The following is a 12,537-nucleotide window of genomic DNA, read 5'->3' as shown; positions in this document are numbered from 1 at the left end:
TTCTGTCCCTGGATAAGTAAATAAGGCCACGGTTTCAATTCTTGCCTGTCTCTTACTTCTTTGAAACCCAAGAGACCTGCATTATCTCACATCTTCATGTATTTCACAGTATGTGTTACTGAACTAGTTTAAGCTCATCTTTCTTTCTTTATTTATTATGTATACAACATTCTACCTCCATGTATGCCCGCACACCAGAGGAGGGCGCCAGATCTCAGTGCAGATGGTTATGAGCCACCATGTGGTTGCTGGGAATTGAACTCAGGACCTCTGGAAGAGCAGCCAGTGCTCTTAACCTCTGAGCCATCTCTCCAGCCCAGTTTAAGCTCATTTTAAGAGTCAAGTGTGGTGGCATTCAGCAGAGACAGGAGGATTGCTGCAATCTTTGGGTCAGCCTTGGCTTCCTGGTGAATTCCAAGCCAATGCGGGCTACAGAATAATACCTTGTTTCAAAATAATAAAAAATAAGGGGCTCTGTTGGTAAAGTGCCTGCCACTCAAGCGGTTCTGTGACCCCAAGCCCCCGTACCTACCTTAAAGCTGGGCATGGTGACATTTGCAGCCCTGGCTCTCCAAGGGTGGGTGTTGGCAGATGGCCGGAGCTTTTTCTTCTGTCTAGCTTAGCTGGTTGGTAAGGTCCAGGTTCAGTGAGAGCCCCATCTCAGAAACTAAAGTGGAGAAACATTGAGAAAGATGCCCTATGTCAGCTCATAGTCTCCACGTATGCACACACCTACATACCATGATCACATTCATATAAAAATAGAGACAAAAATAAGTAAGTAAATAAGTAAATGAAAATAAAAATCATCCTAGGAGGTGATGTCGTAAGGAGGTGGTTTTGTGTAAAAGACATCTGACATGTTTGCGATTCCTCTTGTTTCTTTCTAGGGACTCCTGATTCCGAGACCAATGTTTTTCCTCAAGACAAAGTGATTCTTGCAGGCTCAGACATAACATTTTGTTGTGTCAGTCCAACAAAAGTGCTGTCAGGACAGATTGGCAAGACATTCCGTCCCCTTATCCATCTTTATGGGGAAAACGTTGCGATCCGTATCCAGAACATTTCCGTTTCTGAAAACAGTGGAACAAATGTGGTTTTCACAACAGAAGATAATGTGTATGGGACGGTTGTCTTTGCAGGCTGTAAGTATATCGTGCTACCTCGCTCCTCTTAGCCTGTGATGCTCTTTCCAACCTTAATTTCTTTTCCGCCAGCTGGTTCTGTTTTTTCCTTATTTCCTTGTCATTATGGCAGATACTAAACAGAGGCTCTAGAACGCTTGGATGGGAGCCTGGAACTCATTTCCTTCATTACCTATTCCGCTGTCAGTTCTGAGTTTCACAGTAAGGTTAAGACATCTAGCAGCTAAGGTTTAGTTTAAATTCCTAACGTCATAGTTGATTCAAAGTCCTTAGTATACACCTAATAATTTCATACATATTAATTTCCCGCTTAACTAATGTAAACTCTTAAGTACCCAGGTTTAAATATTATAGTGATTTTAATAGCACACTGTATCTTTCCCAGCATTTAAAGTAGCATAGTTGCCGGGCGGCAGTGGCACACGCCTTTAATCCCAGCACTCGGGAGGCAGAGGCAGGCGGATCTCTGTGAGTTTGAGGCCAGCCTGGTCTACAAGAGCTAGTGCCAGGACAGGCTCCAAAGCTACAGAGAAACCTTGCCTCGAGAAACAAACGAAAGGAAGGAAAGAAGGAAGGAAGGAAGGAAGGAAGGAAGGAAGAAAAAAAAGTTGAGGGCAGCAGTACGACAGCTGAGAAGTCTTATTCTTCATGTTGTCTGCCTATAGCGTGGGTGCCCTTGCTCGGGGAGACCTCTGTTACAGCGTGGGTGCCCTTGCTCGGGGAGACCTCTGTTATAGCGTGGGTGCCCTTGCTCGGGGAGACCTCTGTTATAATGTGGGTGCCCTTGCTCGGGGAGACCTCTGTTATAGCGTGGGTGCCCTTGCTCGGGGAGACCTCTGTTATAGCGTGGGTTCCCTTGCTCGGGGAGACCTCTGTTATAGTGTGGGTGCCCTTGCTCGGGGAGACCTCTGTTACAGCGTGGGTGCCCTTGCTCAGGGAGACCTCTGTCAAGGCGATTGACGGCTCCTGCAGCCTAAAATGTGCCTCGATGTTGCGGTGGCCGGCAGGCCTGCCATGCAGCTTCTGTGGCATGACCTCAGATTATTATGTGCTTAGGACTTTTAGTTTTGATGTTGAACTTTCTACTTCCTCCCCTATGGCGGGCACCACCTGTGGCCACGATGCCCTTGTTTTCGCTACTGTGAGTTTGTAAGTTCTGAGTTTTGTCTCTGGGTCTCATGATTAAAGGTGTGTGAGACAGTTTGAGTGGATTTTATGTTTTTTTAGTCTGTTCTAGGGATTTCTCTATCAGTGAACTATTCTAGCAATACAGGCTCTCTGATATCTTGCATTTATTCCTTGCTACTTGGTGTTTTCTTATGTTAATTTGTTTTTAGACATTGTCTCATTCTGTATCCCTAGTTGCCCTGGAATTCCTAGGTAGTCCAGGCTGGCCTCGAACTCACAGAGATAAGCTTGCATTCACTAGAGGGTAGGATTAAAGGTGTGTCCCACCGTGGCCCCACTTAACAATATTTTCAAAATTGTATTTTATATTTGCTGGTATATTAAAAATAGGGGATTTATATTTAGATTTACCTAATTTCAATTTAATTCTTTTAAAAGTTAATTTGTTTGATAAGAAAATAAGTACATTTCAAAGATTGTCTTCTCATTTTTTTACTTCCTATCATATTCCTGTTTCTTTTTTATTTGTTCTTATTATTTGGACTTTAAGTAGATTAATAAGCATACTTCATATACTAATATAATCATCACTATAAATGTAGTCCAGATTTTCAGCTTGTAATTTTAATAAAATGGTGGGTAATTTGGCCTTAGGTTTAAAACAGTTTTCAAAATAAGCACACCATTGTTTATCTAATTGTCTAGTTCACTAGTCAACCTCAGTATTAGCTAAAATGTCATGGGAGGAGCCTCTGAAATCTCAGCAAGCAAGGACACTCGTCTCACAGTCCTGGGACTTGACTGGGATCCCTGGAACCGTATAAAGATGAAAGGGGAGAGGCAGTTCCACCCAGCTGTCCTCTGACCTCTACACATGCTCCATGGCCCACATGCAATATTAATAAATAAAAATTGAAGCATTACTGGGATCTCTAGGAGGAGTATAGAAAAAAATGTATTTTGGTTGACAACTGGGTACCATTTGAAAACTTCACTTCCTTCAAAAACAAAATTACTTTTGCAGAGTATTTCAACAGGCAGATTAATGGTTTTTAACTTTCACAGAAAGTGAAAGTATTTATATAAATACAGCATTAGGATAGGCCAGTGTCTCTTTGTGTTTGGTTACCCATGATTATAGCGATCTGTTTCTATAATAAGGTGCCGGACCATGGCGATTTTAGATTTTACTCTACGGCTTTTGCATCTTCCTCCAGACCTGACCTTTTTCTTTTTCCTCGGCCCCAAAGTAAAGGCAGAGCAGATAGTTTCTGTGAGCATCTGCCAGGAATCTTACCCATGTACAGAACTTTCTCAATCCCAGTGTGTAAATAGATGGGACGTGATAGTGGTTCCAGACTGTAGGTTCTGGTGGCTTAGCTGGGAAGACTTTGAAGTAGAGTCTAAGGAAAAAGAAATTTAGTTCATTTCTCACCTTGCTGCTGGGAATTTGCTGAGTTGCAAGTCACTCTCTAGAGTGTTTTAATCCCCTATTTCTGATGCAGTGCGAGCTGTAACAACACAGCTTGCAGAAGCAGTGATAAGAAAATTGCCGCACCATCTAAGGAGGAAACGTGTAAACAGCAAATGATTTGAAGAGAGTTATGCAAAATCTCACTTAACGGCCTGTAAAACTGCAGTTTGGGGGAGAAGATACGGAGCTACTTTGTTCTCCTTTTCCTTCCAGATCCACCCGATGTTCCTCAGAAACTGAATTGTGAGACGCATGATTTCAAAGAGATTATTTGCAGCTGGAATCCGGGGAGGCCAACAGGGCTGGTGGGCCCACGAAATACAGACTACATTTTATCTGAAAGGTAATGGTCCCCGGGAAAGAGTGCTGGTGGCAGGAACCTCGCAAGAACCCCTTGAGTGACATGGGAGTCTGGCACATTGCTGCCATGCAAGCCAGCATGCTGTGTTGGGGTCATGTGACTGGACCGACTGCAGCTGGCTCCTGTGTGGTTGCAGTGCCATGCCTCTTCTGTCTGAAGGCAAACAGAAGGGCCCCAGATAGTCTAGGCAGTGGCTTATGCCTGGTTATTTTCTGTATCACACACCATTTCCTTGAGTTTGTGATTAGTCTAGAACTGAACTTTTTATAAAAATTAATCAAAATCTGCCCGTTTTTCCCTCCACTATATTTACATCTTACTGTCCTGAAATTATTTTTCTTTGTGACTGACAGCATTTCGGGAAAATCCGTCGTACTGAAAAGATTTGAAACACTTACAAATGAAAGCTGTCGTTTAACCTTCCAAATACTTCCCGACCAAGAAATCTATAACTTCACCCTGACCGGTCACAACCCACTGGGACGAGCAGAATCAGTAATACTTATCAACGTAACTGAAAGAGGTGAGCCGCTATTGCCAGCCAGGGTCTAAAATCACTACAATAAAAATAACACATGACAAGCCTTGGGACTCATGAAAGGTGGCTATAAGGATGAGTGTTTATTGGTTATTTTCTTTAGCGTTTTTTTTCAATTTTATAATTATTTTTTTAAGAATCTTAATTTAAAGCATTTAAATGAATAACTTTAAATTTGCTGATTATTTTGAATTGAAACAAAAATTTGAGTCATTTAGAGCGAAATTATACATAGCTTTGTCTACTCATTCTTGATTTCTGAACATTTTCTTGGACAGTTCTTAAGAACATTTACTTTAAAATATTTTTTTGATGCAGAAAGTTATTGTAAAAATAATGAATTACAACTCTGTGAACCTTCCTGTCTTTCCCCAGAGGTGACAACAAGAACAGGAAGGTGACTGGTGCATACCGTTCTCTAGGCCGCTAACCTAGATGATTCTTTTTGCTCAGTTTTGTGTGCGTTCACTAGAGAGTGTTCAGACGTGCTGAAGTACTTCCATGAGGAGTTCCTTTGCATTGTGTGGGCAGTGTGGATCTCAGTGTGATGGTGGTTACCGGTGTCTTTACACAGATACACCCTCTCGCTCTGTCTTTTTGTCTCTGTCAGATTGCAACAGCTGTCCGTCCTTTATCCCCTATTTTGTCATTGTGAGTGTATTTTAAATAAAAACGCACCGTGTATAACCATTTGATGCTGGCATTTCTTAGCATAATATCCCCAAGAGACATCCAAATTGTTTTTTAGTTACTAATTTCTTCCTATATCAATGATTTTTTTTTTATTTTGGGGGACAATAATGATACACAGCTCAGAACAGAAATAAGATGTGTGTAGTCTTTTTGTGGTTTGTCCCATTGTCAGCCCAAATGAGCCATCCCTTGCCAGGCTCATCCACATCCAAAAAGCTCACAGAGATTAGCAGAAGAAAGGGCTATGAACAAGAGCTGCATCCACGAGTGGATGGTGGAGGGCCCAGCGCCTCATTGCTACTTTTGTAGCATTTTTCCAAATGCATGTTTATTTTGTATTGTTTATGGGGGTAGGTATATGCTGTGTGTGCCGCCTATGTGCAGGTACCTGCAGAGGCCAGAAGAGGGACTCAGATCCCCTGTAGCTGGAGTTATAGGCAGTTGTGAGCTGCCCACGGTGGGCAGCGGTGTGGTGCTGGAAACAGAAATCAGGGCCTTGGGAAGAATGTAAAGTGCTCTTAACCACGGAGCCACCTCCAGTCCCTGCTTTTTTATCTAGTATTCCATCCTGTCATCATTTCCTGTTTCATCCCAGAGTTAAAAGGCTACGTTTTGTAGCTGAAGGTATTGCTTGCATTGGTCCACCTTCGTTTTTGTTTTTGGTGGTGGTGGTTTGGTTTGGTTTGGTTTTCTGGTTTACCCTGTGTATGGTTCTTCCTTTGACCTCAGAGTTCACAGCCGTTGTAAGACTCCCCCCATCCTGAACCACACTGAATTCCTGTGTCAGTTGCATCATCACCGCACACATACCTCGGACAGACGGCTGTCAGTACCTCTTGGTATTTGTCACCCTCTGTGAACACTACGAGCCTCTTAAACTTGGCTCTTCTACTGCCTAACTTTCCCAGCACTGGATGAACAACCTTGAGCGCAGTTGGTTCTCTGAGAGCACTGGTTGCATAGTAACAGTAAAAATAAGGTCTCTGGGTCCCACAGACTGTATTGGTTTAGGCATTAATAGTACCTCTCTGCTGTTCTTCCCCTACCGCATAGACTCATCCTTTGGTTCTAGTTTGTCTGACTAGGGCAGACCGTTTCACCCTGAACATTTACAGGTATTAATCTTTATAATCCTGTTTCCAGTTGCTCCTCATGTGCCTGTTTCATTGAAAGTGAAGGACATCAATTCAACAGTTGTTACCCTTTCCTGGCATTTGCCAGGAAATTTTGCAACGATTAATCTCTTGTGTCAAGTTGAAATTTGCAAAGCTAATTCAGAACAAGAAGTGGTAAGTAAGATTCTCCTATAAACTTTTTCTTTTGGTTATTATGAATAAAATTATTCAAAAACAGCTAAGCAAACTGTATTACAGGGATTCATAAATCAAAAAAGACTTTATATACAAATGTAATGGCAGCATTGTAATTTGCACTTGAAACAATTATAAAACTGGACAGTAAAGAATAGAACTTCAACTTTAGCTGTTCAGAATTCCGTCAGGCTTAGTCTGTAATACTCGCGTGTAACTGGGTGATTAAGAATTAGCTTTGACTGTATGTCGCCTTTGACTGAGTGGCACAGGAGAGTAGAAGAGAATTTTAAATTATTAAGTGTAGGCCTGGAGAGATGGCTCAGTGGTTAAGAGCATTGCCTGCTCTTCCAAAGGTCCTGAGTTCAATTCCCGGCAACCACATGGTGGCTTACAACCATCTGTAATGAGATCTGGTGCCCTCTTCTAGCCTGAAGGCATACACACAGACAGAATATTGTATACATAATAAAATAAATAAATAAATATTAAAAAAAATTATTAAGTGTATCAGTGGAAGCAAGTTTTAATTGGTAATTATAAGTCAGAAGAGGACTTTTTAATACATTGAAATAATTGGATTGACTTACACTGTACCCTTTTGTAATTTGTGGTAACTGTGAAATAAATGGTATAGTCGTTGAACATTACTTTGGAAATTCACTGGTTTCGGTAAAAGCATTCAGAAGTGCACAGCATGACCTGCAAAGCCACTTTGTAAAAGGCAGCTGAGAATTCAGATATTTTCCTGGCACATTCATCCTCAAATTTGTGTAAAATTGCTTCACTTTAATGTTATTTATTTTCATTTTTTTGTCTTTTTCTAAATATTCAGTGCCATACTAGAGGCCCTACGTGACATAGATGCACGCATAAATTGTACCATTTGCTGCCAGGGTGATTTTCATTATCCGTGGAATATGTCTTCATCCCCAAGCTCGTCTCTTATTGCCAAATTGTGTTAAAGTTAATAATCACTAGCTATTAACTGTAACTGATTATCACAATAATAGCTATATAATTTAACTGACAATTATTATTTAGATTCAATAATTAAATTAAATATGCATTCCAGTATTTTATTGGCTGCTATGTGTTGGTTAGGTCCCAAGAAATTCCTTTCTGCAAAGACTGGCATTTAAGGAGATAGTTTCTGCTTGCTAAAAGAGAGTCATTCTCTTTGTCTCTGGAGAAACAGACATACGGCTCCCCCATTAATGTATGTCTGTGAAGCCATTAGCATATCCAGGTCTATACTAGCCTCTAGGCTCACTCAGGCCTCACTCACAAGTGTCTGTTACAGAGTCACTCTGGTGGGCATACCCCACCTGCTACCCTAAGCCTCTCCAGCCCCTGAGCTTCCCCACCTTCTCTTATTCCTTATGACCCAGCCATAAGCTTCTCTTGTTCCTATGCAACCCAGCTGTTTTGGCTCCATGCTCTCTGAGCTCCTGTGTGATTTGTTCCCTCTCTCTTCTCTTTCTCTTTCATCTCCCAACCCCATGGCTGGTCTATTCAGTCTGGCTGTGCTCCCCTCATATCTCCAATATAAAAACCTTCTCTTCAACCATACCTAGGAGCGGTCGGTCATGTCCTCATTTTCATTCACTATGGAACATAATTCTATTGTTGTAGTATTTCGTGAGAATTAAAACACTGAACTCTGTTCTAACTACAAACAGGTGTGATGTTCAGTTGGTTTATATCACAAGTGTAGACTGATTTAATATCAACAGTATAATGCACATGGACATATTATATATCCATACACGCATGGCATATACACATTAGCACCCAAATATATTTACTTCTTTTCAAATAGCGGAGTGCCACAATCAAAGGAGCCGAGGATTCAAGCTACCTTTTGGCTGTGGACAGATTAAATCCATACACTGTGTACACTTTTCGGGTTCGTTGTTCTACTGAAACCTTCTGGAAGTGGAGCAGGTGGAGCAATGAAAAGAGACATTTGACCTCAGAAGCCAGTAAGTTACGTGATGGTGCGGCTAATCACTAACGGGGTGCAGGGAGGATACAAGAGAGGTACCCGGCGGCAGTCACATGACTATGAGGATGCTTTCATCCCATTCTCTGAGCCCTTGTGTTCTGTAGAAGTTGAGAGCTTAGCTTCATCTAGTGCTTCTCGGTTGCATTGCTTTAGAAATGGAAGCCACATCTTATGGATAATTCTAGATACCCTAGAGTGAAGTCCAAGCACCCCATTTTAGTCGCTGATACTGTCCACTGCCTTGCAGTCTGTGTCTTCAAATTCTCATGCGAAAATCTCTTTCTTAGCTCCTTTAAGGGGACCAGATACTTGGAGAGAGTGGAGCTCCGATGGAAAAAACTTAATTATTTATTGGAAGGTAAATATTTATGGTTTCCTTGGATGCTTAATTTTTTTTTATTTAAATGCTTAATGTACAAATGGTAACTCGGTTTTTGTGGATACTTTCAATTGTACTTGCTTACGTAGTATTCAACTGTACTGGTAAATGGTCCATGAAATACAAAGTCACTGAAATCTATACAAGGAGCCCAGGCTTCCCAGACTGGTTAAGTTTGCCGTCTTCCAAGCCCGCATTTCCCATCACTCCTGATTCCCCAAGCGTTGAGAGGGTCTCTTGCCTCAGTCTCGAGCCCATAGTTGTGAGGCCCATAACACCACGCATGTGAAGAGCTCATAGGAAAACTTGTGGGGATTCTTTCTTCTACTGTGTGGGTCCTAGGGATTAAGCTTAGATCTTCAGGCTGGGCGGCAGTCACCCTTAGCTGCTAAGCCATCTTGCCACCCTTTCCTTCAATTTTTGTATTTTTTCTAGTGATTTTGTAGCAGTCATGTAATATATAAAAGGAGGAAAGAATACATGTGCTAGAACACCATGCCAGACTGCTGTGTTTCCCCTAGTGGCTCAGTCCTTCGGGCCATGTCTTTCATTTTTGCTTCTGGAAATTATAAAAATTGAACAGTTTTATATTAATGTTTACATTTCTGTGGATTTTCGGTACTTAAAAAGTGTGCTTCTTTTTTACCTTTTCATGCCTTAAAAAAAAAAAAACATGGCATCAGTGAATTTTAAAATTCAAGTTTCACACTCCTGATAGCTTCATAGTCTATTTTCACTTTTTATTGGGAACTTAGCCCAGTTTAGGCCTGATGACCTTGCCCAAGCCTTGTACCCTTTTGCAAGCTCTAATGAGAGAATTTGTTCTTCCGTTTGCTGTAGCCCTTGCCCATTAGTGAAGCTAATGGAAAGATTCTTTCCTATAATGTATCGTGCTCATCAAATGAGGAGACCCAGTCCCTTTCTGAGATCCTCGATCCTCAACACAGAGCAGAGATGCAGCTGGATAAAAACGACTACATCATCAGTGTGGTGGCAAAGAATTCTGCTGGCCCATCGCCACCTTCTAAAATAGCCAGTATGGAAATCCCGAACGGTGAGTGCTCGGGAGAACGTACAGGAGCGGATGGAAGTAGAAACCGTGGGTGCTGCCAGCTCCCCTCATGAGCCTGCTCCTCCCATGCGACAGCATGTCTGTCTATACACACAGAGGACCAAGTACAGGAGTGTCCGCTGCTGCTCACTGAGGGCTGCAGTCGGTAGTAGTTTTTTGTTTTGTTTTGAGACAAGATTTTGCTATGTGGTCCAGGCTAGCTTCGAACACACTAGGTAACCAGGCCAGACTTGAGTCTCCTGCCTCAGCCTCCTGGGTATCCTCAGTATTGACTGGAAGCCTGTAAACGTGTGAAAGATAATAATTACTGTATCTAGTTAGCTTGTCACAGAGTATGAGGAGTTCTGGTCGTGGGCAGCAATCTTGGGAGGCAATACTTTAAACTGGTCAAAGACCTTTTAAAAACTCTCTTTCCAAGTCTAAGGGTTTCTGTTGTCTGTCCTTTTTTGCAGCCCATTGTGCAGAAAAAGGCACTTGTTTTAATTGGCAGCTTTGTGGTCATTGATAATTTTTTTTCTCCTTGAGTGTGTTTTTTTGTTGTCATTGTTTATAATTGTCTTTTTAGCTAAGGTCTTGTATAGTCCAGGCTGGCCTGGAACTTGCTGTGAAGCAAAGGATGACCTTGAACTCCTGATTGTCCAGCTCCAAACCCAACATAGAAATTCTCCATATTGATAAGAAAGCTTCATTAGTAAGGGTTTTGAAAACCAAAAAATCCAGCAGATGGAATTTTAAAATGTCAGTGTTTGCCTCTAAATTGCCACAGATTGCCAGTGACTCACCACAATCCCTCTTGGTTTTCACATGCACTTTTTTTTTTTTTTAAGAATATACTAAGAGCACAAAGCTTGCTATTTCCACACATCCGTACATAACTTACTTGAACCATCTTTACCTCTGGTGCCCTTCACTAATTCCCCACCCCCACCACCTGCTAGCCTTTCCTCTTCCCCCAAAGCTAGACGGCTTTCTGAGTCATGAGTTTTAAATGGCCACTTCCACCTCTTCTTCCAGTTACTTCCTGAGTTCATTTGCTGTCCTTCCCCAGTATGAGAACAGCTTTTTATGGGCCCACTCTGAACAGAAAGAAAAACAGTCTGGTTGGGTTTCCCCCGCATGTCTCTCAGCGCTCGCTTGTGGTGGTTTCTTGGCACTGGCCTGGTTCATTGACTTGTCCCAGGCGGGGATCACAGAGAATTATGAAGCAGGAAGGTTTAGCAGGGTCGTTTCAAAGACTTGGCCACACCCAGGCCACAGCACAGCCCGAAACCTAGGCAGTGGAGGGCATGGCAGATGGCATGGCACGTGCAGGCGCAGGGCTCAGCAAGGCGTCCAGCGAGCCCTCACTTGGACCTGGGCATTTTAAAGACGGCAGTTGTATCTCTTTAATTACTGTGTTGTCTCTAACTGGAGCTTTCTGACCCTGCCTATTCTGTGTGTCTTTGAGAAGGTGGTTTCAGATCTAACTGTGTCACAGCTCACACACTGACATCAGCAGCCCGTGGTTCTCACTCCCAGAGTCAGAGGCTACACAGCCTCAGCTCACATTTGCACCGTGGCTTTGTAGGTACATTGAGCCCGAAAGCAGTCTGACGTCCGGACGAGTAGCTGCTTTATGAGCGCAAATTTATTTGAAAATCCTTTCTCTATATGGGGTTGTTTTGTTTGTTTGTTTTGTTCTTTAACCAGACCCTTACATATAAATGAGTTGGAGCAGTCATTCTCTTTTCGTGTCCCTGTAAGAACCCATTCCCCTTTCTTGGCCCTAACTGTGCTGCCCTCTACTCTGGTCCCTCACACCTCACCTCCCTCCTCACTTATCCCTTAGGCCCAGGTCTAGCAGAAAGTAAGGTAATCCTCCCACAACCACAGATCTACCCTTGCTCCCCAGTGTGTGCACACACACTCCACACCCCAGCATCTCATGGTCTCTGGGAATGCTTCTGCCCACACGAGTCATCCCACCTCAAACTCTGCTGCTTCAGCCATTCTCCACCCTCTGTGCTGCCCCTAGATGGTTCCCTCAGCCCCGTGTTTGGGTTGGGGTGCGTGAGTCCTGGAAAGCAGATGGCCAGCTCTTCATTTCCGGGTGCTCCGTCTGCCTCCTCTGTGCGGCTCCTTTTCCCATAGAGCTCTGCTCACTGTGGACGGTGAGAGCAAGAGTTAATTGTCCCCTGGCCCTTCCCCAGCCCCCTGCCTCCTTCTCTCACCCCACATGGTCATGCTGTGGTCCTCCTCCCCGTGCCAGCCTAGCCCCTAGTGTGCGTCTACCTGATTCTAGAAGCTTTTCAGTTTCTCTCCTCAACTTCTGTGTCATTAATTTTCTGGATAAAGGTAAATGCTATCGTTATTCCAATAAGGTTAATACTACAACACTTCTTTGCTAAATATTGACATCTAGTTCAACTACTATTTTAGAATTATCTACA

General features: G+C 42.8%; 1 protein-coding gene across 2 annotated transcripts in view; it reads left to right on the top strand.

Moving 5' to 3' along the window:
• Lifr (LIF receptor subunit alpha) overlaps positions 1-12,537 on the top strand; it is a 101,125-nt gene that overhangs the window by 78,576 nt on the left and 10,012 nt on the right. For both annotated transcript variants that reach the window (XM_041631034.1, XM_041631033.1), the window contains exons 7-13: positions 891-1,145; positions 3,961-4,090; positions 4,462-4,631; positions 6,483-6,628; positions 8,472-8,634; positions 8,945-9,015; positions 9,877-10,090. In XM_041631034.1, coding sequence (XP_041486968.1) covers positions 891-1,145; positions 3,961-4,090; positions 4,462-4,631; positions 6,483-6,628; positions 8,472-8,634; positions 8,945-9,015; positions 9,877-10,090 — 1,149 coding nt within the window. The remainder of the gene's footprint in view (positions 1-890; positions 1,146-3,960; positions 4,091-4,461; positions 4,632-6,482; positions 6,629-8,471; positions 8,635-8,944; positions 9,016-9,876; positions 10,091-12,537) is intronic.

The sequence above is a fragment of the Microtus oregoni genome, unplaced genomic scaffold, assembly GCF_018167655.1.
Source record: "Microtus oregoni isolate MIOR12 unplaced genomic scaffold, Mior012 000036F_ref0000092, whole genome shotgun sequence".
In the NCBI taxonomy this organism is placed as follows: domain Eukaryota; kingdom Metazoa; phylum Chordata; class Mammalia; order Rodentia; family Cricetidae; genus Microtus; species Microtus oregoni.
This window is presented reverse-complemented; position numbering and strand designations above follow the sequence as displayed.